The sequence below is a fragment of the Actinia tenebrosa genome, unplaced genomic scaffold (assembly GCF_029948245.1).
Source record: "Actinia tenebrosa isolate PJP-AT-01 unplaced genomic scaffold, QUT_ActTen_1.0 PGA_scaffold5__44_contigs__length_20552954, whole genome shotgun sequence".
Taxonomy (NCBI): Eukaryota; Metazoa; Cnidaria; class Anthozoa; order Actiniaria; family Actiniidae; genus Actinia; species Actinia tenebrosa.
Window position 1 is genome coordinate 11,383,500 of NW_028292582.1, and position 24,174 is coordinate 11,407,673.

Here is a 24,174-nt window from a genome sequence, read left to right on the forward strand (position 1 = left end):
TCCTTGATTTCATCCTACATGGCTCCCATTTTATATCTATTCACAGTTGCCTAATAAAGTATTGAGCTTTTCAACAAGGTAATGAATGAATGTTATTCATAAAAAAATCATCATTATTTATCCAGTAGGGGCCGGGTATTTCCTAGCCTCCTTTGCAGCCGTTCTTAGGGTCGTCACGCAAACGTTGCGTGACGACCCTAAGAACGGCTGCGAAGGAGGCTAGGTATTTCCATAAATCAAACAAATTCTCGTTTTTTCAATGCTCTTTATTCTCTAGTTTCTATTGCCCATAGGTTGGGCCACTGCCTAAAAAGTACAAGTTCACTTGTCTTGTCTCTAATCCAACAGTGTCATGTTTATCATAGACTGACCCCTTTTGATTCATCGACTCAATATTCAAACACAGAACGTCCAGTCAAGGCTGTGGGTACATTGAATCTCGAAAAGCACATGTGGATGTGCGCTGCTATATTGTGCCACCTCTCATCTCTGGGTTCGATTCCCTAGACTCACCATTATATGTGAGTAGAGTTGCTAGTTGGTTCTCTCCTGTGCTTAGAACATTTTTCTCCCTCGAAAAAAATAAATTTATAATTCCAGTTCGATCATGGAACGAGGGCCGCGAGTTTGTTTCCCGCTTATGTTATTTCAATCTTCAACCCTCTAGCCTCGATTAAATTCTTCGTGCTTGACCAATCAACCGATGTATCAAAAGTGGTCAGTCGATCTTAACTTTTCTTATCCTTTAATCTTGTTGTACATTCGTTGAGAGGCCTGATTACAGTTGTCCGTGAAAACCCGGTACGTTTTCCCGCCAGTCTTGACGTAATCTCCTACCCTTGCGCCTGTCACTTTCTTGGACTTTTCAACCTTCCACTTCTTGCTCATGTTTTTGGCATCCGTGACAACTGTCTGGCTCGATTTACCGTATCCGGGTCCCTTGTGAACAAGATATCTCTTACCTACGATCAATTTTTTCTTAATTAAGCTTTTAGTTGGCCTTTTTTGACTCATTTACTCAGAGTTGGCCTCATTTCAGCGTCAAAATATTCATTGGAACACGTGAATATTTTACATAAAATTGAGGTTAACCCTGAGCAACAATTCGAAGCTGGAGTATTCGAGCGCTTCGTCCCATATACAACTCCAAACGCGGCCCTTTTTCTCGTGTCATGTTTACCTTCCGTCAATCTTTTACAAAGACCTGCGTCAGTTTTTGCAAGCTAAAAATTTTAGCGCAACGTTTGTCAGATTGGTCTCCCAGTGGTTCAACATCACTTACCTGAAGCGGTAGTCACGACAACACCAGAATGTGGGACCCCAAGCTTCCCTAAGAATCCATTCAAAGGTCGCTTGACTCGCTCAACTTTGACGACTTTCGAGTTGTAAAGTCTCGTGAGCCCAGATTTTGTCTTGATGCTGTGGGGAGGTGTTGCCTTGCTGCAAAACGACAAGTAATTTGTATTATAATATTATCAAGTAGCTTTTATTTTTCGTTTTTGAATAATTGTTGAAATTGAGCAAGTAAATTGGTTTCATTTCTTACGAACCAACATGGCGGAAACGTGACGTCATAGCCGCCATATTGGATTCTTGAAAAAACGGTTCGTCTTTGATTTCATTCATCATGGCTGCTTTTTTTTTTTTTTGTTTGTTTGTTTTTTGTTTGTTGGTTGTTGTTGTTGTTTTTTTTTTTGTTTTTGTTTCTTATAACATGCAAAGCCACTTATAAATAATAATAATAGGTATTTGTCTTCAATGTTAAGAATCAAGTAGCGGATACGGTAACATATCGCTATGGTAAGTAATATCGTTAATATTTTACGGTATGAACTTACATTTTTCTTCCGGATTTGCTGAACCATCCTTTTCTAACAAACGAGAAAAAAAATACAAGCAGTTGGTTTATTGATACAATTTTTTGTTTGTTATAACATGTAGAGCCATTTATTCTCTGGAATAGGTATTAGTCTTTAATGTTAAGAATCAAGTAGCGGATACCGACGGTAACATATCGCTATGGTAAGTAATATCGTTAATATTTTACGGTATGAACTTACACTTTTCTTCCGGATTTGCTGAACCATCCTTTTCTAACAAACGAGAAAAAAATATAGGCAGTTGATTTATTGATACAATTCAATCTGCTCAATGTAATGCTGTAATACGCCATATTGGACGATAGTTTTGTCTTTTGAGTTATAGTTTTTAATGAACACGGCTAAAAATTTGTCAGTGAATATCAACCAATATGGCGGTCGTGTGACGTCATAGCCGCCATATTGGAATTTAGAAAACGATCGGTCACGGGAAAGTAAAACAAGTTTCAACAGGGTATAACAAGGTATAACACACTTATAGAGAGGATGATGGACGATTGATATCTTCCGAAATATCTTACTTAAAAAACTTCTAGTCATTCTTTTCGTTTGAGACTTTTGGCCCAAAGAAACTTTTTCTTTCACGCTTTAACTTAATTTCACGCTATCAACTTACATTTTCCTTCCTGTCCTACTCAACCATCCTTTCCTAAAAAAAAAAATAGTTCGATCAGTCGATTCCTTTAAGACAATTCATTCTGTTATCCATTATTCTCTCTTACCTCTTTCTTTGGATTTTACGGATTCTGCGGATTCTTAAAAAAAAAAAAGATATAATTTTTAGCGTTTTATTATTTATGAGCGTTTCTGTGAAAACAATGAAATAAGACAAAAATAACCAGTATTCCATTTTACCTTCGGTATCGCGGACTGGTTATAAATTAATATTAATCCATTAATGAATGATAATTTATAGATAATTATCGTCTTACCTTCGGTAACGTCTCACTTTGCGAACCCTGTTAAACATGGAATATTATTACATTTGATTGGTTGAAAGTTATGAAAAAGAGTTAATGATAGTAAAAATATTAATAAATATTATTAATCAATGTACCGTCGTGTCTAAATAAATATAATCATTATAAATAATATTACCTTCGGTAACGTCTCCACCTGCGAACCCTGTTAAACATGGAATATTATTATAATTATTAGTTCAAAGTTATGAAAAAGAGTTAATGATAGTAAAAATATTAATAAATATTATTAATCAATATACCCTCTTACCTTCGGTAACGTCTCACCCTGCGAACCCTGTTAAACATGGAATATTATTATAATTATTAGTTCAAAGTTATGAAAAACAGTTAATGATAGTAAAAATATTAATAAATATTATTAATCAATATACCGTCTTACCTTCGGTAACGTCTCACCCTGCGAACCCTGTTAAACATGGAATATTATTATAATTATTAGTTCAAAGTTATGAAAAACAGTTAATGATATTAAAAATATTAATAAACATTATTAATTTATTAATATAACGTCTTACCTTCGGTAACGTCTCACCCTGCGAACCCTGTTAAACATGGAATATTATTATAATTATTAGTTCAAAGTTATGAAAAACAGTTAATGATAGTTGAAAATATTAATAGATAATTTATAGTCAGCAACTCTGTAAAACTTATCGTGTCTAAACAAATATAATCATTCTAAATATTATTACCTTCGGTAACGTCTCACCCTGCGAACCCTGTTTAACATGGAATATTATCATAATTTTTAGTTAAAAATTATGAAAAAAAGATAAAATGAAAATAAATAAATATTAATGAATATCATTAATTAAAATCTACCGTCTTACCTTCGGTAACGTCTCGCCCTGCGAACCCTGTTAAACATGGAAAAACATTACATTTAAAGTTATGAAAAGTTATTAAATTGTCAAAATTAAAAAAAAAATTGAAAATGATAACAATAATATAAGTAATAATATCTAATAGTGACAAAATAGCTAGATTTTATCATACGGCCAAGACAGAAAGTTTCAGCTTTAGTAATATAATTGGAAGTCATAACAATTCGCTATTAAGACTTTATCAACTGATCAAGAGCGGGAAAAGTGGATTATCTCAATCGCAAGTAAAGGCCGAGTTTTCAGGAACTTTCTGATTGGAATGACACATACCAAGAGAAAATGAACTGGTTCATACTCTCTTGCACATACCATTCGTTCAAACCGGTAAGCACCCCTGTTTTCTACTTACCGGCGATAGCTGCGTCGAACTCTCCTACAAAAAAAAGTGTCATTTTAATATTTGCTTTGTGTTTTGGTTCTCATATTGAAAATCTGGAAAATAATGTATACTTACGACGTTGATCGTCGGTATCCAGACCTCCTGCACGATTGGAATTAACGCATAAACAGCCAAGTAGAAAAGAAAAATACATAAATGATAATCGATGGAATATTCTTCTATAGTTTTCGTTTTTTTAAGGTCATTATCAGGCGGTATTAAATTGCTTACTATCAATCACGTGACTTTTTTGGAGTTGACTGGGAGGCAAACAAGCGGTTGAATGGGAGGTAAACAAGCGGTTGACTGGGGGGCAACTAGCGGATGCTAAGTCAAAACATGTCAAAATAAGTCCTCAAACTGTTGTATTTGACTATTTTCACAACATCAAACCAGAAAACAAGAGATCAAAACCAGCTCCAAGATTCTACAAGCCATCAAAATAGAGCTATTACCGGAAGTGACGTCTACTGATAGCAACCTATAACTGCTAGTAAGATGGTATTTTCACAGATTCAGAAATTTTAATGGTCGAGAAGAATTGGTTGAACGTGGGCCAGTTAAGTGGAAGAACTCACTCACCTTACGCGTGACCCTGATCGGCGATAGCTGTACAGAAGTAAAGAAAAGAATCATTAATGTGGAATTTAAGATTATTTACGCTACAAATAAAACAACAAACAATAGAATCTTAGATATACAGTGAAGCCATCTCCTGGCTGATTTAGGGCAGGGAAAGGTTGGCTAGTCATCACGAATCGAATCTTGAAACAACCTCTGTTCTGGGCTGATCAGAGAATAGTACTGATCTACCACTACGTACGCTACGTATTCTACGTACCTTGATCTGCTTACAGATCGACTGCGACTGCCTGATCGAGATCTTGATCTTCCGGATCCCCACCCATTGATCTCTCCCACTAGACACAGAACTACCAAGACAAGAAAAACCAGCTTCAAGTCAATCTTCATGACTGCACTGTCCCTTAAGCCTGTCGAGCTGTAGAACTGTTCAGCTTGTCCGACAAGCCAGAAATGAGTCTACACTTCGCTGGCTTCAATCTTTAAACCTTTGGTAATTTACATCTTTTTACACGAAAAAACTCGTTAAAAGTTTTTCCAAATCAAGCACTTGACAATGCTGTCAAATGTAAACAACCTAATGTCAAGTTCAGAGGAAATAACAGTTTAACAGGTATACAGATTCAATAAATTGTTTTCAATAAATTCCGTTTAAGGAAAATGACATTCAAAGTTAGAGTTAGTTTCCATAGTTTCACTTATAACTGATTTCTCACACTTTTTCGTTATAAAAAGCAGGTTTTTTAAGATAACTTTTTTTGAAAATCCTGTAATACTTTTTATAGGATGTCTTGCAATGGTGCACCTAACTTGACGGGTCTTTTTAAAAATGTTAGAAGCGCGCAATCAATAAAAGCCATCTTTTGCGCATAGAATTTGAGCATCCTATATAATTCATTACAGGATTTTCAAAAAAAAAAAAAAAAAAAAAAAAAATCTGGCCGATTCAAAGAAATTCAAAAATAAACAAAAAGTCCGAATTTTGGTCATAATTTTGCGAGAAAAACTCTACGTAAAAAATTATTGCTCAGCTACTAAAACATTTCCAACCAAAATTATTTCCAAACGTTTACAGTTCATAACTATAAAGTCAATGGACGTTTCTGTGTACTTTGAAACTACGTTACTTGGTTCCACATATTTTAATGGTATTGTGTATGAAAAGTGAGCAAAATCCAGGTTATAAAATGTCCGCATTATTTTCTCAAAATCTGCGCCACAGAATTTTTTTAAACTTTGATATTTTGTAAGTCATATATCATAGTAATGATGCAATGAAGCAATTTGAAAATAAAACAAGGGAAACACACAGAATTTGTTTTTTTTCTTCTTAGTTTTAATATTTCCTTATAACTTTGACTTATTTAACGCTATTTCAAAAAAAAATTAATTTTTATAAACTTCAATTATTGTCTAATATTTGATGAAAGTTTCATGGTAATTAAATAAAAGCAACATTATAAACGAAGCGAATAACAAGCTTGATGCGGTCGGCTATAAATTGTACCCAACCACCTTAAAATTATTTTGTCGTTGTGAAGTAGAATAATTTTCCTTTTTCATTTGTCTCAAATATTTTAATTTATTTACTCAGTATTTACGGTTTTTGTTTTCTATTTATCTTTAACATCGACAAGAAAAAACACGAATATAATTCAGCTACATTCTCTCCCAGTTTCGTTTAGTTTTGTCATTAAAGTTATTGATATTTCTGATATTTCCAACCATCTGTCATGTTTGTGCCTTACTCATATATTCATTCACTTATTCGTTTATCCATACCATTTATCTATCTTCGTATTTATTGAATCATTCATTTTTTAACCTCCTTGAAACTTAAAAAAAAATCAAAATCCAAGGGCAAGTGGCTGTTAAAAGTCCACACTTTAGTCCAGATTAAAGTGAAAATCAATGATATATTTACACTGATTTTATCATTTACTGCGAAAGCCTAAGATGAGGAGCTTTTAATTAATGGTAAACAGTACATTATTCGTGTTTATACACGAAATAGGGGTCATTTAGTTGAATTGTGGTTATAAAACAATTATCGAGACAATTAGAGAGGTTAAGCTTCTCGTTTACGGCAAACGTGAAACGTCAGTTGACCATTAAAAAATTCTTTAAAATTAGTGAAAAAGAATCGCAAAAATCTCCAAGTAGTAGATAAAAATAAGAATATGTGTCTTTGTCGGAAAGTGAATTGTAGGGAAACGATGAAAACGTGGTCACGTTTGCCGTTTGCGGGAAGAAAAAACGGGAATCTTAATCTACCTATTATTGAGATAAACTTGTAAACATCGACTGCAATTTTAAAGGCTTACTTCAACTTCAAGATTTTAGATTTTAAAAGTGAAATAGAAATTAATGTTCACCGAGAAAGATTGAAACACTATTTAAAGCAACAACTTTATCTATCTTTTAGAATACGATTATCTATGAGCTTCAAGGTGTTCAAATTTTATATTTGAATGCTTTGTTCTTTCATTTTCGTATCACTTTATGTCCTGGAAGTATTCCTTGTTTGATTTTTAGCATTTATCTTTAACAATGATGAGAAAATTCTTTACAGATCGAGTTCAGTAAAAAGGAAAGTTGGTTATGACGATGATATGAAAAATGGAAGACAAAGAAAAAACGAACAAGGAAAAAGAAAGAAACAGAGAAAGTAAACTAAGAACAAGGAAGAAAGACAGAGAAAAAGAGAGAGAAGAAAGGAAGGAAGCAAAAGGAACGGGAAGGAGAAAAAAAGAGAGAAAATACGAAACTAAAAAGGAAATGAAAGAATGACAGGAGAGAGAGAAAGGAAGGAAGGAAGAAAGAAATATCTCTGCATTTTAAATAAATAGTAGAAACCACGTAATAGCTTTCCTCTTTTACTTCTCATTTCTTAAACTAGTGACTTTACGAAACGAGCTTTCATTAAAACCGCTGCTGTACAATATAATATTTTCTCACAATCGGCACGTAGTATCAAAGACATGTCTCTCCATTTTCTGCCACTTGAATGACTGTTTTCCCACGACTATGGCCAGCCTCTAGCTGAGCAAATGCTTCAGGGACCTCGTTGAAGGGAAACAAGCTCTGAATTACTGGACGAATCTAGGAAAACAAAACCACAGACATATAGAACATGATTTGAAACTAATGCGTTTCCATATTAGTGTGCTATGCAAATGCATCGCAGATTGATCCCTGAACTCACCATTATATTGGAGCACAGTTTCTTAATTTTCTCTCCTATCCTTTAAGGTTTGTTTTCTGGGTTCTATAGTTTTCATCCCTCCCCGAAACTTAACGAATGAAATTTCGATTCGATCTGTGAGTGCAGCCGAGAGGTTGTATCGGAGTTTTATCGGAGAATAAGGCGTGCCCTAAATTAGATAAGCCCAGAGGTTGTTTCAGGGTATCAAAAAAATCTGAAGGTATTTGAAGATATTTCAACGAATAACCTATATACCTGTCCTGTTTCTGTTAGCCTAGCCACGTGATCTAGAGCACCAGGGTTGGGGACAAAGAACGCCCATGCTGTCGAACCACCTTTAAAGAACGCCTAAGAATAATTCATAAAATGAGTTAAAATGAAAAAAAAAAAGGAACCGAAAAAAAAACGAAAAACAAACCATTTCAAGAAAGAAACACATTCAGATTGAGTGTAATGTTTTCCAATTCCAGACTATGTGCCATTCTTGAGAATAAGATTCTTTGTTTTAGTTGTATTCTTATTCATGCACAACTGTTAAACTGACTCATTACGATGCAATACCTCTTAGAAACCGTCTCATTCCGTAAGGAAATCCCTGTTTTAGTAGAGGCTTGATTTTACTATATGTTCCATTGTAAAAAGTGAATGCAGTTCCGATTCATGTCGCAGAAATTGTTTGCCTTAGATCAATCCACCATCGTTTTGCTCGTTTCGCCATCTGTACTGTTTTCACTATTTGCTAATATCTAGATTTTGTTAGATCGTTGCATAAAGTAGAAAAGTAATATGCTTCTTTTTAAACCATACACCTCTTTTCTAAGACAGCAAATATGTTGCATTGTGGTCTATCTTGGGTAGAAACAGCTTATACTTCTCATGCCTTATATGGGGCTGCTCGTACTGAAGCTAGACCAGAATGCATCCTGTTTATCAAACTCAGATAATCCTATGCATAAAGCAATATGGTACCTTTTGAGCAAAGGATGAGAGAAAGGACTGCCCAGATGATACAATACCAAGCCCTAATCCCAGGCGATCAGTGTTGGGTAACAGGGGTGGAGCAAGGTTAACGTATACTGATCCTGTACACTGGGATAACAGCTTGGTTGACATCTGCTCAAATTTGCCTCCAAATGGATCCAAGATGACATCAAACCTGAAGACAACAATAAATGGGAAATATTGATCAAGGGATGAATAGAAAGAGTGGATAAAAGGAAGATGAGATGGATGAAATGGATAGATAGATGGAGGGATAAATGGATTGCAACAGTATGGATGGGTGGATAAGATGTAATGTGATGTGAGGATGGGATGGGATGGGATTGGATGGATAGATGGATGAATGGATGGATGGGAGGGACAGACAGAATGAACAGTGGTTGGATGGATTGATAAAGGGTTGGGTGGATGGAATAGATAAATGGATAGGCAAATGGATGGCAAAGTAAACAATGGAAAAACTCAAACAAGCTGATGGTAAAATACCCTTCAGAGCCTTCAAGCTCAGCTTCAACATCGGTCATATTGTAATCAATCACATGATCAGCTCCCAGAGACATTACAAGTTCTACGGCATCTGTTCTACAGGTGGTGGTCACATCGGCTCCCCAGGCCTTTAACAACTGGAATTTTGCAATATATAACCATTAAGACTGGGGGTCAAAGAAATGGGATGGGTGGGCGAATGCATGGATGGATGTTTATAAAAATCGACGGATAGGTAAATGGATGGAAGGACAGATTGACAGATAGCTGGAAGGATTAATGGATGGATAAATCAATGGATGAGTGGGAAGGAAATAGTAGTTGCAAAAACACAGGGTGACGATGTTGGGAAAAACTCACCTGAATGGCAAATGTTCCTATTCCACCAGATCCCCCGTAAACCAAGACCCTAGTAAAGCAACAGACAAAGATAAATATATCCAATGTCCATAGCGCAGCGCGAACGTGACGTCATAAGAACAAAAGCAAAGGCGAAATTTAGACAAACAAACTTATAAGTTTGCTATCAGCAGATAATTTTCACAGCCGATCGCAGTTGATCTTAGTTTACATGGGTTATTATTGTAACTAAGTAAAAATAATAAAATCGGTTCGTATAATCCTCATAGCAGTTAAACAGAATGCAATGTTTGTCCGAATCTTTAAGCTATTTTTAGAATCTGTGCGCTGCGCTATTGAGATAACATTGCATTATAATCTCATAACAAAAGCATAAAGAGTTTTAATTTATTAGCTATTCAGGGCTTATTTATTAGAGAACGGTGTGCATTCTGGTCTAGCTTGGGTATAAATCTTCTTATTCCTCATGCCTTATATGGAGTTGATTATTTAACTCTTTCCCAGGTTGTCTCTGTCTTTCTCACCACAGGAAGCCCTTGTGCTTAGCAAAGTAGATCATTCAACAATATGGACAAATGCTGTGTTGCTCACTGGAGTATGATGTCACCTTCCTCTCTACTTCACAACACTGCACCACAAGCATTGCAGGTTATCCCTGTATTTTACATCTCCTTTCCAGCCTTTCTCTTATTTCTAACCACAGGAACCCCAGGTATTTACCTTTTGCCAGGGCAATTAGTTTCATTTAGTCCTGCTCTGCTTTTCAATCCTACCCATACTGTACATGCCACATAGGGTAATGATGCTGCTTCTACATGACTTAAACAACTAGGCTTCATGGAAATCTACAGGTTGAATTGAGTAAAACAAGGTAAGCTTTACACATTGAGACCTGCTTCATGTTGAATACAAGAAAATACCCATAAAAAATGTTTATAGAGAGATATTGCAATTCTAGATATTCATATATCCTCCACAGCGGGAAATTGGAATTTCCAAGGGGAATGTGATGGTCTGAGGACACTACTTTTTAGTATTTTCTTTAGAAAGATTTTGATCATGTAGCTATTAAGATTTACCTCATCTTGTTGTGCTATTAAATACTGAGTATGTGTTCCTCCATTTGGTACACTTGGTGTACCCCAAACCTTGAAATACAAGCAGAAAAAATTGTAAGGCAACTGAGTATCAAAGACAAGATTAACTTTATTTCAACAGGGTGGCCCATTCAGGATAGCTGGTAACCATAGGGGCCCTATGAACAGTGATGGCACTGAATGAAATGAAGAATGAGGGGCTGAAAATTAATTAGTTTTATTTTTGTCCTTAACGTTTTGTTTGTTTGTTTGGTGCCACGGTTGTTCAAGCTGCTTCAATATAGACTTTCTTTGTCATAAGTTCTTGTCCATGTACAAAGAATCCTAAAAAAGTAGGAGGCTGATCCCCCACAACTCCCCACCCGCCATATTCGTAAGTGACCCCAGCCACCCCTCCTTCACCCCTATGATTGACCTTTTGCTTAGCAGGCAGGTGGCTCAGCAAACTAACCAAGCTATGCTTGCTCCTTAAGACAAGACACTTCTTAATATTGCATTAAATCTTTAGATATTATCTCCACATTATGAGAATCAATATTGCTGCAAAACCTCACCTCATCACCAGGCTTGAATCTCCTCACTCGTCTACCAGTTTTCACCACAACACCAGAAAAATCTCTCCCCAAAATCAATGGAAATTCCTGAGTACCCTTGAGTTTTCTCCACAAATTCAATAACTTTACTCCATAACCATTACGAATTCTCAGGTCTATCGGGTTAACAGAAGCTGCATGGACTTTAACAAGAATATCCGATGGTGATTTGATTAAAGGAGTATCTACAGTGTTCAGTACGAGAGCATCAGCACCGTATCGATGCAGACTCCAGCGTTGCATTTGATCAGGAACAAAATCCTTCTTGCTTGAGAACCATCTTGTTCGTCCAAGTAAAGAACAAGTTACAGGTATTTTTTCTGTCCTGATGGTTAAATAAACCCTTTTGAACATTGTAAACAAAAAATATTATCTTCCCTTGATCTTATGCTTATGTAATGTCAAATCTCAATATCTTTCTCAATTTTTTCCCTTGCTCTGGGCTGTAATCTTTCCCCCTGTTCGTTGGTCTACGACTTAGGGCTTATAAAAAATGGCTGGAGGCAAATGATTTTGAGTGCAGTTCGATTTAGAGAGAGAATACAAAATTCAATTTACATTTTGATCGAGTCGACCGCCATTTTGGAAATAAGTGAGAGGGGAATGGTAACAAGAAAGATTGGGACATTTACTTCCGGTTCAAAAGTTTCTAAACTGTGTGTGTGTTTTTTCTTCACTTCTTTTCTCTAAGTTCTTTTTATTTTTCTTCTTCTTCTTTCCTCCTTCCTTTTCTTCTGCTTTTCTTCCTCCCTTCTATCCTTCACTTCCTATCTTTCAGTACTTCCTTTTCGTTCCTTCTTCGTTTCCAGCTATTTTTTTCTTTCTTCTTTCTTTCAATCTTCCTTTCTTCCCATTTCACAAACAAAGCCACCTCGGTGCACATGGCTTCATTACAAGTGGATTATCTGTCTGATACAGTTTGATACATGTTTTATCCATTCATTTCCCATTTTCCCCTTCCATTCTATTTCTATTTTCTCTTCTTTTACCAGGATACCAAATTTCGCGTTAGTACAGTGTACTCTTTGAATGTTTCATGCACAGTAAGTAAGTGAACTTTATTTAAAGGTTTAAGAAAGTATTTATAAAATACACCAGTTTAGCAAATCTAATCTTACACTGGGCCTCCTAAAAAATAATAAAACAAGATAAAAAAATATATAAAAAAACCAGTTTCAACCACAAGGTCTGTTCATAATAATCACACTTTATTCATAATATCCACACAATGATATGGGCTGCACATACTCTATAAATATAGAAATTGTTTCATATCACACACATTAGGTAAGTTTATACATCGTACTGTCATGCCAAATGATTGTCTCACATATTAGAGTACATTCATTATGTATGCAGAGGGGGGGGGGGGGGGTGCAGTGAAATTCTGGAATATCTGAAAATTATTTGTACGTTCAATGGGACTCAATTTTTAGTGGATTGGGGGACCAAAATTGTAGATAACATTAAAAAATGAACCTCACCCCCACCCCCCTACCCCAAATACATAATCAATGCATCCTTAGGAGACAAGTACAATGCCAATGAAGTCGAAACCTGGAGAAATTATTAAGTCATTAATACAGATTAACCTGTTATTTTAGTAGTTTAGAAGTGCTTGGATGAAAAAATTCACAGATCTTAACTATTGCAATAAGCCAACAGTGATATTGAGAGTGTCATTGGTACAAACTGTTAGAAGTGATAGCCTTGAACCTGGTAACCATAGAAACCAAAGCCTGGTAACCATAGTCACCAAAGACTTATAATAGTAGAAACAAAAAAATGTGGTAGTCATAGTAATTAAACCCTGATAACCATTGAGCCAAAATCTGGTAGCCATAGCAACCAAAATTTTTTTAACGATAGTAAGCGTGGTAACCATAGAAACCAGAGCTTAGGAACTATGATGACCGATGGCCATTGCCATTTTAAGAAATTCCAACAGCATGCATATTAAGTGATTTTTAATAAGATTCCGTTGGTGCGTCGTCTCTGTAAATACTGTTTGTAACTTTTCATTCTCTTGACGTGATTAAAAGAACTCAGACAATCAGCCGTGACCCAGGAATATAACGAGACTCTGACCAGACGTTTGATTCTCCGCAATTCTGAGGACGTCGTCCGCACTGCTTACATCGATGGTATTTGTCGCACTGTTCGTGAATCAACATTCCTGGCGACAATGAGCGCAGCTTCTCGTCTTGTTCGCGCTCTTTTTTGGTTGTCACGTGTTGGGCCCAGGACTTTTCGAGGTTACGGCGTCCCTCAAGCTGTTCTTGATGACGTATCGAACGATCGATGATTATGCTAAAGAAGAGTGGTAAAATCAGTTACTCAATTTATGAAACTCGGCATTACATGTGAGTAGGTAGAGCCAATTCGAGTGAGTTAGTCGTGCCCCGACTCAGTTGATCATCCCAGAGGTTGTTTCAGGGTTTGATCTGTGAGTTAGTCATGCCCTGACTTAGATCAGTCCAGAGGTTGCTTCAGGGTTCAATTTGTGAGTTAGCCGTGCCCTGACTTATCAGCCCAGAGGTCGAGCCCAGGGAATCGACAAAAGTTTTAGATATTACTAGTAATAGTATTTCCTAGATGTAATAGAATTGCGCCCAGGTTTCTAGCTGGTTGGTACGTACTCTTTCTTTGTGCGCTCCAACATGTCTGATTCTTCCTTCTGGTTTCGTAAATCAGTCAGTATGGCTTGGCGTTTCTTCTGTGCCACCATATCAAGCTGGTCGTGAAATAAATTCTTTGCACGTCGTCGCTGTTCATCGAGCTTATCTTCAGTAGAATCGTAAATACCGAATATTGGTCCTGTTGAATCTGGTTCGAGGGCTGGGATTGGCAGTGGTTTGAAGCGAACCTAGTATAGGAAATTAAAAATATGTCAGTTGAGAAAAAATGAAAGCAGCACAGCACAGCACAGCACAGCACAGCACAGCACAGCACAGCACAGCACAGCACAGCACAGCACAGCACAGCACAGCACAGCACAGCACAGCACAGCACAGCACAGCACAGCACAGCACAGCACAGCACAGCACAGCAGAGGAGAACAGAGCAGAGAGTGAAGGATAGCATAGCATCAAGGCAGTGCACAGCACTGCAGAGTAGAGCAGAGATCAGCATGGTCACGAATAAATAGTGTGTTGAATTTCTATAACAACATAAGAATCTTATGTTCACCTACTTAAACTATCTACACTTTCAATAAAGTACTGTCAACTATCTACAATGAATCAACGATACAACATAACTGTCTACTTATCGTTTACCCTTCTGCTTGGCTTCCTAGCAAGAAGTAGCGAGTCGTTAAAAGGATCAAATTGGGTTTTGAGGGGATGAGCAAAGGAAAGAAGCATATCGAGCACTCCCTCGACGCCTAACTGATGCCTGATCATCACCTAAACGTTAACGGGAATAAAAATATTTATCCACTGAAAACACAATAATGACTCCTTTCTCTCTACTTCTCTTTACTCTACTTCTTTTCTCTGATCTCTACTTCTATTTATTCTATTTCTTTTCTCTTCTCTCTACTTCTCTTTACTCTACTTCTTTTCTCTTCTCCTTACTTCTCTTTACACTACTTCTTTTCTCTTCTCTCTACTTCTTTTCTCTTCTCTCTACTTCTATTTACTGTACTTCTTTTCTCTTCTCTCTACTTCTATTTACTGTACTTCTTTTCTCTTCTCTCTACTTCCTTTCTCTTCTCTCTACTTCTATTTACTGTACTTCTTTTCTCTTCTCTCTACTTCTATTTGCTGTCTCTCTTTCTTCTTTTACTCTTTTTTTACCCTTCTCCTATGTGAGATATACATCGTTAAATAACGTGGTTTATTAGCACAAACCTGTGTGTCTAGAGCCTTCTTGTAGAGGTCTCTAGCGACCTTCTTCTCTCGTAGGTATTGCTCTCTCTGTGAAGCAAGGCTGAGAAATAATAATAAAAATAAAACAGAAATTATCACAAGGTGCTTGTCTCATGCATCTTTGGTACTGGTTGAATTGTGCGTTTTTTTCAATTGCATTGCAAGTTGCAGAGCAAATGTCGAACTATTTTGTTACCCGCATTACAGCAATATAGACATCTTTAGCTCAGGTGTAATGTTTTCCCATTCCAGGCTGTCAGTGTTATTTTCTTGAGAATAATACTCTCTGTTTGAGTTGTATCCATATTCATGTGTCTTCTCGTGTGCAACCATTAAACAAAGAAATCATACTCTAGGGAATGACACAGTCTGAAATGGGGGAGGTTTATTCATGTTAGATGTAAGACAAACTTACTCTTCAGCCAGCTGAACTTGCTCAAGTCTTTCCAAAAACTCCTGTTCCTGTGCCAAGCGACGCAACTTCTCATTCTTCGTGGTCACCTGAAAAACGAAGGAATGTTAGAGTTAACTGAGCCAATCACAGCGCACTTTGTTCAATAACGTGACGGTCACGCTACGTCATGCTTACCTGTCCATTAAGATGTTCGGAGTACTCTTTCTGTTTGATTGTCCTTGGAGGTGTGAGAGCACGGTTATGGAACAAGTACGACCTCTGCAAAACAATATTGGAAATATACTTTAGACCATAAAAATTCTAATCCGAGGAAGGCTTTAGTTGGGAAACAAGGGCTGAGTACTGATAGTGCGCATGCGCTCGCCTATCAGCATTTCTGGGGTCTCGGGTTTGATTTCTGGACTTCTCATCTTATGTGAGAAAAGATTGTCTCTCTCTTGATTCGAGGGTTTTTCTGCTGATTCTCCGTTCTTCCTCCTTCCCCCAAACCGAACACGATGAATTCCCATGCGATCTGTGAGTTAGCCATGCCCTGACTTAGATCAGCCCAGAGATTGTTTCAGGGTTTGATCTGTGAGTTAGCCATGCCCTGACTTAGATCAGCCCAGAGGTTGTTTCAGGGTTCAACCTGTGAGTTAGCCGTGCCATGACTTAGATCAGCCCAGAGGTTGTTTCAGGGTTCAATCTGTGAGTTAGCCGTGCCATGACTTAGATCAGCCCAGAGGTTGTTTCAGGGTTTGATCTGTGAGTTAGCCATGCCCTGACTTAGATCAGCCCAGAGGTTGTTTCAGGGTTCAACCTGTGAGTTAGCCGTGCCATGACTTAGATCAGCCCAGAGGTTGTTTCAGGGTTTGATCTGTGAGTTAGCCATGCCCTGACTTAGATAAGCCCAGACGTTGTTTCAGGGTTTGATCTATGAGTTAGCCGTGACCTGACTTTGATCAGCCCAGAGGTTGTTTCAGGGCGTCGATAAAATTTGAAGGTTCTAAGGAATGGTCGCGGCGGGTGGGCAATGCATATGTGAAAACTGTGTCTGAGTAGAATGAACGTGAACTGAGTTACTGAGGTGAGTAAGAGGTAATCGAGAAATACTTACGGAAAATTCAAGTGGTCGAGCTGTTTTCTTATCCTGGTCGAAACGAAAATAGACAACAATGGTTTAGATATTATAGCAGGATGGCAGGAAGATACTGGTGGATGAATTGGTTGGAAGGATGGGATGAGATGAACAAATGGATGGAATGGAATTAGATAAATGGATGGAAAGATGGACGGACAATAAATGAACAGGGCAAATAAATTGAATGGGATTGATGGAATGGAACGGGATGGATGAATGAATGAATAAATGGGATGTCATGAATGATGAGATGGACGGGCGGACGGACGGACGAACAGATGGATGGAATGAAATGGAATGCATGAGTAGAAGGATGGAATGGATGAGTAGAAGGATGGATGGATAGCTGGATTACTAACCTTGATTGCTTCAGCCACTCCAAGGTTGAAAGAAGCTACCTTCTGATTATATTTACTTTTTTCAAGATTCTTCGTCTAATTAAGAAAAAAAAAGGGAACAAATAAATAAAGCACAGATGAAAGAAAAGTATTGTTGGCATAGAAAAACGACTCGTACCTGTTCATTATAAATAGCTTCTGAGTCCTTTTGGTGCTGATATTGCTGAAGCAATCTATCTTGTTCAAGCTCTTTTCGTCGTCGTTCTTCATGCATGTAGACAGGTACGTTCTTCTCTGCTCGTTGATGACAAAGATAACAAAGCTCTTGTCCTCCGCGAGCTCCATGAACAGAACATCTAAGAACAACATAAACCATTTTTAAATACGGAATTTTCGGCAATATAAATTATCCTTGTTTGCTCGTTTTACGAGGGTAGCACTCAATAGATGTTTCGCACCATCACGTGATGGCAGGAACAATACAATCATTCTACGTGAAAAAGAATTCCATCCCCAAGGGCAAAGGGATTTTACGGTTCTGCCATCTAACTACAGGCAGCCCAAGCTGTATTATGGGCGTGGTCACGTGATTGCATAAAGCCTCTTTAGGCAGTGTTTTTCTGTGTTCCTCATTCCACGATCAAATTTGAATTTTGAGGTTTATTTTTTTCGGAGAGCACAACTAAAAATTAGCACAGGAGAGAACCAGCTTGAAACTCTACTTGCATGCTACGACACCGAGCGGTAAACCAAAACTGTGTTACCTTGATGAGAAGCAAGCGCTCTCACCGCTTCGCCACCCGTGCTTTCCTAAGGATTTTTATAAATTTTCATTGAACAACCTTGAAAGCCCATCTTATTGCAACTGCTTAAATATGTGTAAAAAGAAACGACCACCGAACTTAGGGAACCCATAATACTGTAGACAATATATACGTTCTGTTTCAGTCATACCTGCTTTCCATACGGGAGACTGGTTTCGACAACTGTCCTTTGCTCTGACTACGAGGCAACTCGTACAAATCATTTGCACTCAACTTTATCCCAGTCTCTATCGTTTTCTCCATAGGCGTGGTTTCTTGGCGTTGATTATCCAAAGCCTCTGGAGTCTTTTTCCTTGGTGGAGTCTTGACTGAAGTCAGTTGTTCTGGGGCCCCATAACTCACTGCTGTTGCCTTAGCTGTGGGCAGAGGGGACCTGATACGAGAAGCTGATGACTGGGATTGACGTGTCGGTGGCTTTTGAGGAACTTAAAGAGAAAATACATGAGATAAATTTAAATACAATCATATAAAGTTGGTTTCATGACAACGTTGAGAGTCTCTAGTTTATACGCAGGTTGTCTTTAGACTATTTGGACGCGGTCCCTATGCGAAACCAAAAATAGATTTAAAGCCTTCACATAGCACATAAAGATTTGTCAACAAATTTGAGGAATTTTTCAAGGAATTTTGAGGATTGTACAAAATTTCGAGAAACTTCGGAGACAAATTCCTAAGAAAGCCACCTTTAGCTTCTTTAAACTTAATCTCACTTTTAAAATAAGCAGCAATTGCTCTAAGAACAGAGCCAGGATACTGCGTTGGGTTTTGGTAAGAAAGTTTCATGGTAGTAGTTGTATAGATGGATGGTAAGGTCTCTCTCTCAGCCTTTGCTGGTCTTGTACGCCCCGCCTGTCCCTCGTCTGGTGAAATAGGTGGAAGCTTGAAACTTGAAGACATATTAGCAATGAAAATACGACCTCGAAAGATTCAAAATCTGTGTCTAATGTACTCGAAGAGCTCCAGTGGTAGTCAATGACAACTAAGCTTCGGTAAAGAGTTTCAAGGCTTGCCTTTGTGTGACTTCATCGCCTTCTAAAGTCGTTATCACCTAATTAGATTTCCGTTCAAAGTCTTACGCGTAAAAGCCCATATCACAAGTATTCATTATTTTTCTACGCATAACGAAGTTTGCATTATTTATTATAGTTGCTTTCCCGTGAGAACAGTAGTAGTTTATTGCGTTTTGACTTAAAATAATCGAGGATTGATAATTAATGTTACCATGGAAATGATATCAAACATAAAATAATTATTAGAGAAAATTTACAAAATTAAAAGAGAAATAAGTAGTGAATGAAAATATTTTGCGACATGCAGTAAGATTTCTACGAAGTCTGTAAAAGGTTACGATATTTACAGATATTATACACTATAAGTAAAGACTTACTTTCTGGAAGTTTGTAAGGATCGATATCGCCATGAATGTCTCTGATAATATGAGTTTTAAAGTCACCATTCGTGTATTCCAACAGATTCAATACTCGAGAAAATGTGTTAACTTCACTCATTGTAACTGCTGAACACAAAGCCTTCAATTGCTTCGAATTTGAGAGAAATTCCTGAAGCTCGTAAAAAAAGTAGTTGGTCTGTTTGCTAGGCCCTGTTTGCTAGCAGCAATTTCTTAGCAACCCGTTTAGTCTAGTACACTTTTCCTATTACTAAATTGGTATTGAAATAAGGTCTGGAGTTTTCAATTTTTCCACGGTTCCTGAAGAGTTCTAATAATGTAGGAACCAATAATTTGGCTTTGTTTTGCTCTCAATTTTCGCCAAACAGCAGGGGAAACGGGTGAGGTGCAGTTCGTATTCCTTCCTGACAAAAAACTTCACAATAAGGATTTGAGCTGGAAACAGTACAAAGTTAAAAATAACAGTGCAAAACACACGAACTTGACTCATTTTAAACACGATTTCGCTTTAAAATACTTCTTATTCCTTTGGATTTTTTAAAAAAGGTTATATTAGCGAATTTTAACCAGAAAAAAAGCTGCTTATCTAAAAAAAAGACGTAAAAATAATATATACACACGAAATTAAATATTAAAGACATTTTAGTTATTTTTGAAATACAAATAAATTTGCGTGAGTCTTTTGAAAATTTTTCATTAAAGATTTTGTCCTGAAATTCTAAGAATTTTAATTCTTTTTTTAAGCTTAAGTAAAAGTGATAGACGGTTTTTTAGATCTGTGGTTATTATTAAATAGTATATTTTTGAAGCTACGTCGAACATTCAGTTAAAAAAAACATTAATAAGTTTGTGAAAAGACAAGTTCGTTTTGGAAATAATGAAATTTAAGTAATAAAACTTAAAAATATATTTATTAGGAAAAAAAGCCTTTTTCCCCTAAACTAGGCTTTGGAGTTTTCCTTTTTCCTTATATTCTCTTTTCCTTTTCATCCATTCTTTTCTTTTCTCCCGTTTTGTTTCCCTTATTGTATCATCCAATCAGAACACGTCTGTTTATCGACCAAAAGTAATGCAGGCTCTCCACAGGGTACCCAACATGATATTTTTTCTTACCTTCCTGTGTCTGCGGTTCTCCCATCAAGATTTCAACAGTTTTAACGACTTCTTTCGCACAAGGCTCCCCTGCATTTTCTTCTTTATCAGGTACGTCTTCTTCGTTTTTCTCTTCTATTTCTGCAATCGTTTCCATACCTTGTTCTTTAGCACTTTGTTTCTGGCCTGCATTCTCTAGTCCTGTCCCAGGTTGAATCCTAGTATGAAATATTATTTTAAGCTTATGTTAAGTTTTAGATCGATATGGATGGATATGGAGGTTTGAAAATAACAACCATCAGTTGGAGGGAAGGTTAAACTTTATCAGTTAAGTTGCTTTTGAGGTTCCAAAATTTGTTGTTTTTCACAGCAATTGTTTTGGATTTTCCAAGGGGTGGGGAGGGTCTGGGGAGGGTATGTTGTGTAGTTCCAGAAAATATACATACCTCCCCCACAGAGGGGGTATGAAATTTATATGGGGTGGGGAGGGCCTGAATGTTCCAGAAAATTTGTCCAAGGGAAGAAATAGGTGATGTGATGGGAAGATTTTGATAGGAACTACATTTGAACATCTAACAACCATGTTTTATGGCCTTCATAAATACCTTGGTAAAATCAGTGTGTTGCTAGTGTGAGGTCTTGGTGTAAAGAATGCTTCTGATATTACAGAATCAGCTGTACCGGGTCTCTGTCGATAATAGGATTAGAAAAATTAGTAATCACAGATTTTATATTTATAAACAAGAAATGCAGCTTGCAGAAATTAAGGACTGATAGAGAGAATTTGGTTAGATCGGATGCAATTAAACCGTGAAATAAAATCAAACTAAATACTAACTAATAGTATCTATTTAGTGACTAATAGTTGCTATCACTCAACCAGAACATTTATCATACAAAGACAAATCTTTTGTTTAATAAACATTCTGGTTGAGTGATAGCAACTATTGTCACTAAATAGATACTATTAGTTAGTATTTAGTTTGATTTTATTTCACGGTTTAATTGCATCCACTCTAGTAATATTTTATAAGTAAATTTACATTTAACTGTAAAATTTTTTGTTACTCGTGGAGGCATTTTAGTAGACGAGTGAGGGGAGGGAGGGGGGAGGGGGGTCTGCAACATTGTCACTTAGCACTTACATTACATAGTGCTTGTACAACATTGTCAGATCCATCCATACTCTTGACAAAATCTTTATAGAACTTCATTTTAACTTTTGAATCTCTAAAAGACAGTCTTCCCATTCCACAAAAATGGAATTCCACATTTCTCTTTGCCTGGATGGATCTACTAAGTGCTTGTAAGACCTCTTTAACACAACTTTCTACATTGTCTCTGTCAAAAGGTGTTTCATTGGACAATGCTGTGAAATTCAACTGGACCACTGGTATTTGACCTGCGTAAAAGAGGTAATAGTAATGCAATATTATTAGAGGTCATCATTTTTTACCGGGGAGGGAATCTGATGAGATTGATGGGGGAGGGGCACAGGAAAGACTTTCGAGTCACACAGGAATTTTACATTAAACTAAATGGAAAAGAAATGAGGTGCCATTTTTTAGCAACAACAGAGAGAGGGGGACAGATTTTTTGTATGGGTTTAATGACGACTCTTAAAACTCCAGTGTATGCAAGCTTAGCTCACTCTTGAGGTTGGTAAACAAAAGCAGAAACTAGAATACACTGGAGTTTTTAGAGTCGCCGATTAGGGCATTATAACCGCCCACCCCACTCCCCAATAAGAGATGGACTATACCATATAGATAAAGAGATATTCATCATCAGAAAATGTCCATACATGTCATTTGTAGGATGGATTGGACTTGTTATGGGGTGGTGGTTCAGAGAAGGGTATACAATCAACTCTCATTACAGCGGACATCCTCGGGACCGTCATTTGGTGTCTGTAATACTGAGCGTCCGCAAATTATGGTCATTTCTTTGTCATGTTTTTTGTCGGTGAATTTTCTCCTGTCCAAAATAGCAAGGTGTCCGTAATATTGGGTTGTCCACAAGGCGAGAGTTGACTGTATTGTGCTGTTCCAGAAAATATATAAGCTTATATACCTCCCCCATGGAGGGGACTGGAATTGACATTTCTCTCCCTCCCTAAGAAAGTTGTGAATATATTTTGTTGAATAACACAATATATCATTTATACTAACATAATGTCAACATATTATCGACCATTATCGCTTATAAGCCTTTTAAAGGACTTTTCTTTTTACTTTGTTGAACGGTAGTCAATGGAGACAGCCAGAATTTTTCTTGGCTTTCAGCCCTGAAATTATTACGCCTTACAAGAGCCAAAATTGGTTTTCTTGGCGTAATCTTTCTTATATATATGTAGTTTTAATAATAAGAGTTCAGTGTTGAGGTAAAACATGCACTGTATATCAAGAGTATTTTGAACAATACCAGCTCTAGCGTGCTTGCATGACTGTGTTAACTAGCAACGATAAATAAGTGATAATAAAGCAGCTGATGGTTCTGGATAACAATTTTTTTTAAACCCACGCAACATTATTCAACTGAATATCAACCATAGCTCTCTTGAATGATTCATCTCTTATTACACAAAAGAGGATTGAACAAAATTCCTATTCAGAGGTCTAATCTAATCAAGTATTTATGTTTATCTACCGACGTACTCTTTCCCTACCTGTTGTGTATTGTTTTGGGCTAGACATCCCGTGTGTCATGGCAAACTTCTCAGAAAGAATGAACACTGGACGTTGAATTAATATATATTTGTTATTTCCAACATCGAGTTTCCTTTGAGAGAATGTAAATATACCAAGACCGGGAATCGTGACTCCCTAAAAATACAAAAATACAGAGAGTTAGGAGAAGATGTAGAGACTTTGTTGGTAACTTGTGCGCGTGCACAGGATCTCAATGGAAAAGTTAGAATTATTATCTTGATTGCGATCGTGATTGTTATCTCACCTTCTGCAGCCTCATTTGTCTTTGGATATACTGAGACACATTATCCCATACGCTTACAACATCTGTAAAAAAAAAAAGCCGTAAAATCAGTAAGTCACGTCTGAAAACAAAAGACGATCAAGTTTGACATCAATTCGAACGCTCATCGATTACCTTCTTCTGTAAGCTTGGGAATCGAAGAAAAACGATTCTTCTTGGCCTCAGAGATCAATCCATACATTACTTCTGTCATTTTGACAGAGTATTCAGGCCTAGGTGTGAAAAATTAGGAAAATTTTGAAGGCAAAAACGAGGTATTGTAAGAAGCCTCAAGTCATGTGTCGGCCATAAGAAGTTACACATACACAGTTGCCATGGTGATGTTCGCGCCGGGTACAATGACAAGCGGAAGTGACGTTTATTCTGATTGTAATTAACGAATCATTAACCACAGCGAGCTCGCAAAAAATGCCAAATTAAATTTTAAAACCAGCTGGATTCTTTTAGTCAAAATCCAACATTTTCCCACAGTAACACTTCGGGTAATTCAAGCAATCAATGGCGTGTAAAATTTAATTTAGAAAATTGATTTTCTTTACAAATTTTGTATACATGAATCCTTTATAAAACAAAGCAAAATTCCACGACTTTTATTTTGTAAATGCGATGTAATTTTAATGTCACACAGTTAAAAACTCTAACAAAACTAGTTCGCCATTT

General features: G+C 36.9%; 3 protein-coding genes across 19 annotated transcripts; all 3 read right to left on the minus strand.

Annotated features, from left to right (window-relative positions):
* Positions 1-245: 245 nt before the first annotated feature.
* On the minus strand, positions 246-5,182 carry LOC116304407 (uncharacterized). 17 transcript variants are annotated; one of them, XM_089037590.1, is made up of 17 exons: positions 4,968-5,182; positions 4,709-4,735; positions 4,202-4,228; positions 4,097-4,120; positions 3,694-3,720; positions 3,556-3,582; positions 3,379-3,405; positions 3,243-3,269; positions 3,111-3,137; positions 2,979-3,005; positions 2,813-2,839; positions 2,603-2,635; positions 2,497-2,529; positions 2,061-2,093; positions 1,839-1,871; positions 1,283-1,440; positions 246-962 (listed from the first exon to the last, which is right to left on the minus strand). In XM_089037590.1, exons 1-17 carry the CDS (start codon positions 5,096-5,098, stop codon positions 739-741), a joined length of 912 nt encoding a protein of 303 aa, XP_088893716.1. In that variant the 5' UTR covers positions 5,099-5,182; the 3' UTR covers positions 246-738. The 17 variants fall into 17 exon arrangements, with proteins under 17 accessions (XP_088893716.1, XP_088893718.1, XP_088893717.1 ...); XM_089037592.1 differs by lacking the exon at positions 3,556-3,582; XM_089037591.1 differs by lacking the exon at positions 3,379-3,405.
* Positions 5,183-7,571: 2,389 nt separating this feature from the next.
* Positions 7,572-12,038, minus strand: LOC116304422 (NAD(P)H oxidoreductase RTN4IP1, mitochondrial). Its single transcript, XM_031714163.2, has 8 exons — positions 11,413-12,038; positions 10,841-10,909; positions 10,482-10,606; positions 9,762-9,810; positions 9,402-9,538; positions 8,883-9,069; positions 8,169-8,261; positions 7,572-7,810 (listed from the first exon to the last, which is right to left on the minus strand). Exons 1-8 carry the CDS (start codon positions 11,803-11,805, stop codon positions 7,682-7,684), a joined length of 1,182 nt encoding a protein of 393 aa, XP_031570023.1. The 5' UTR covers positions 11,806-12,038; the 3' UTR covers positions 7,572-7,681.
* Positions 12,039-12,640: 602 nt separating this feature from the next.
* LOC116304417 (coiled-coil domain-containing protein 81) lies at positions 12,641-23,807 on the minus strand. The gene is made up of 15 exons (XM_031714160.2): positions 23,629-23,807; positions 23,476-23,537; positions 23,189-23,345; positions 21,666-21,922; positions 21,126-21,208; positions 20,542-20,738; positions 18,151-18,445; positions 17,375-17,552; positions 17,218-17,292; positions 16,835-16,867; positions 15,913-15,996; positions 15,739-15,824; positions 15,306-15,384; positions 14,091-14,317; positions 12,641-13,761 (listed from the first exon to the last, which is right to left on the minus strand). The coding sequence occupies exons 1-15, from the start codon at positions 23,705-23,707 to the stop codon at positions 13,497-13,499; spliced, it is 2,157 nt and encodes a 718-aa protein (XP_031570020.2). The 5' UTR covers positions 23,708-23,807; the 3' UTR covers positions 12,641-13,496.
* Between the last annotated feature and the right edge of the window lie 367 nt (positions 23,808-24,174).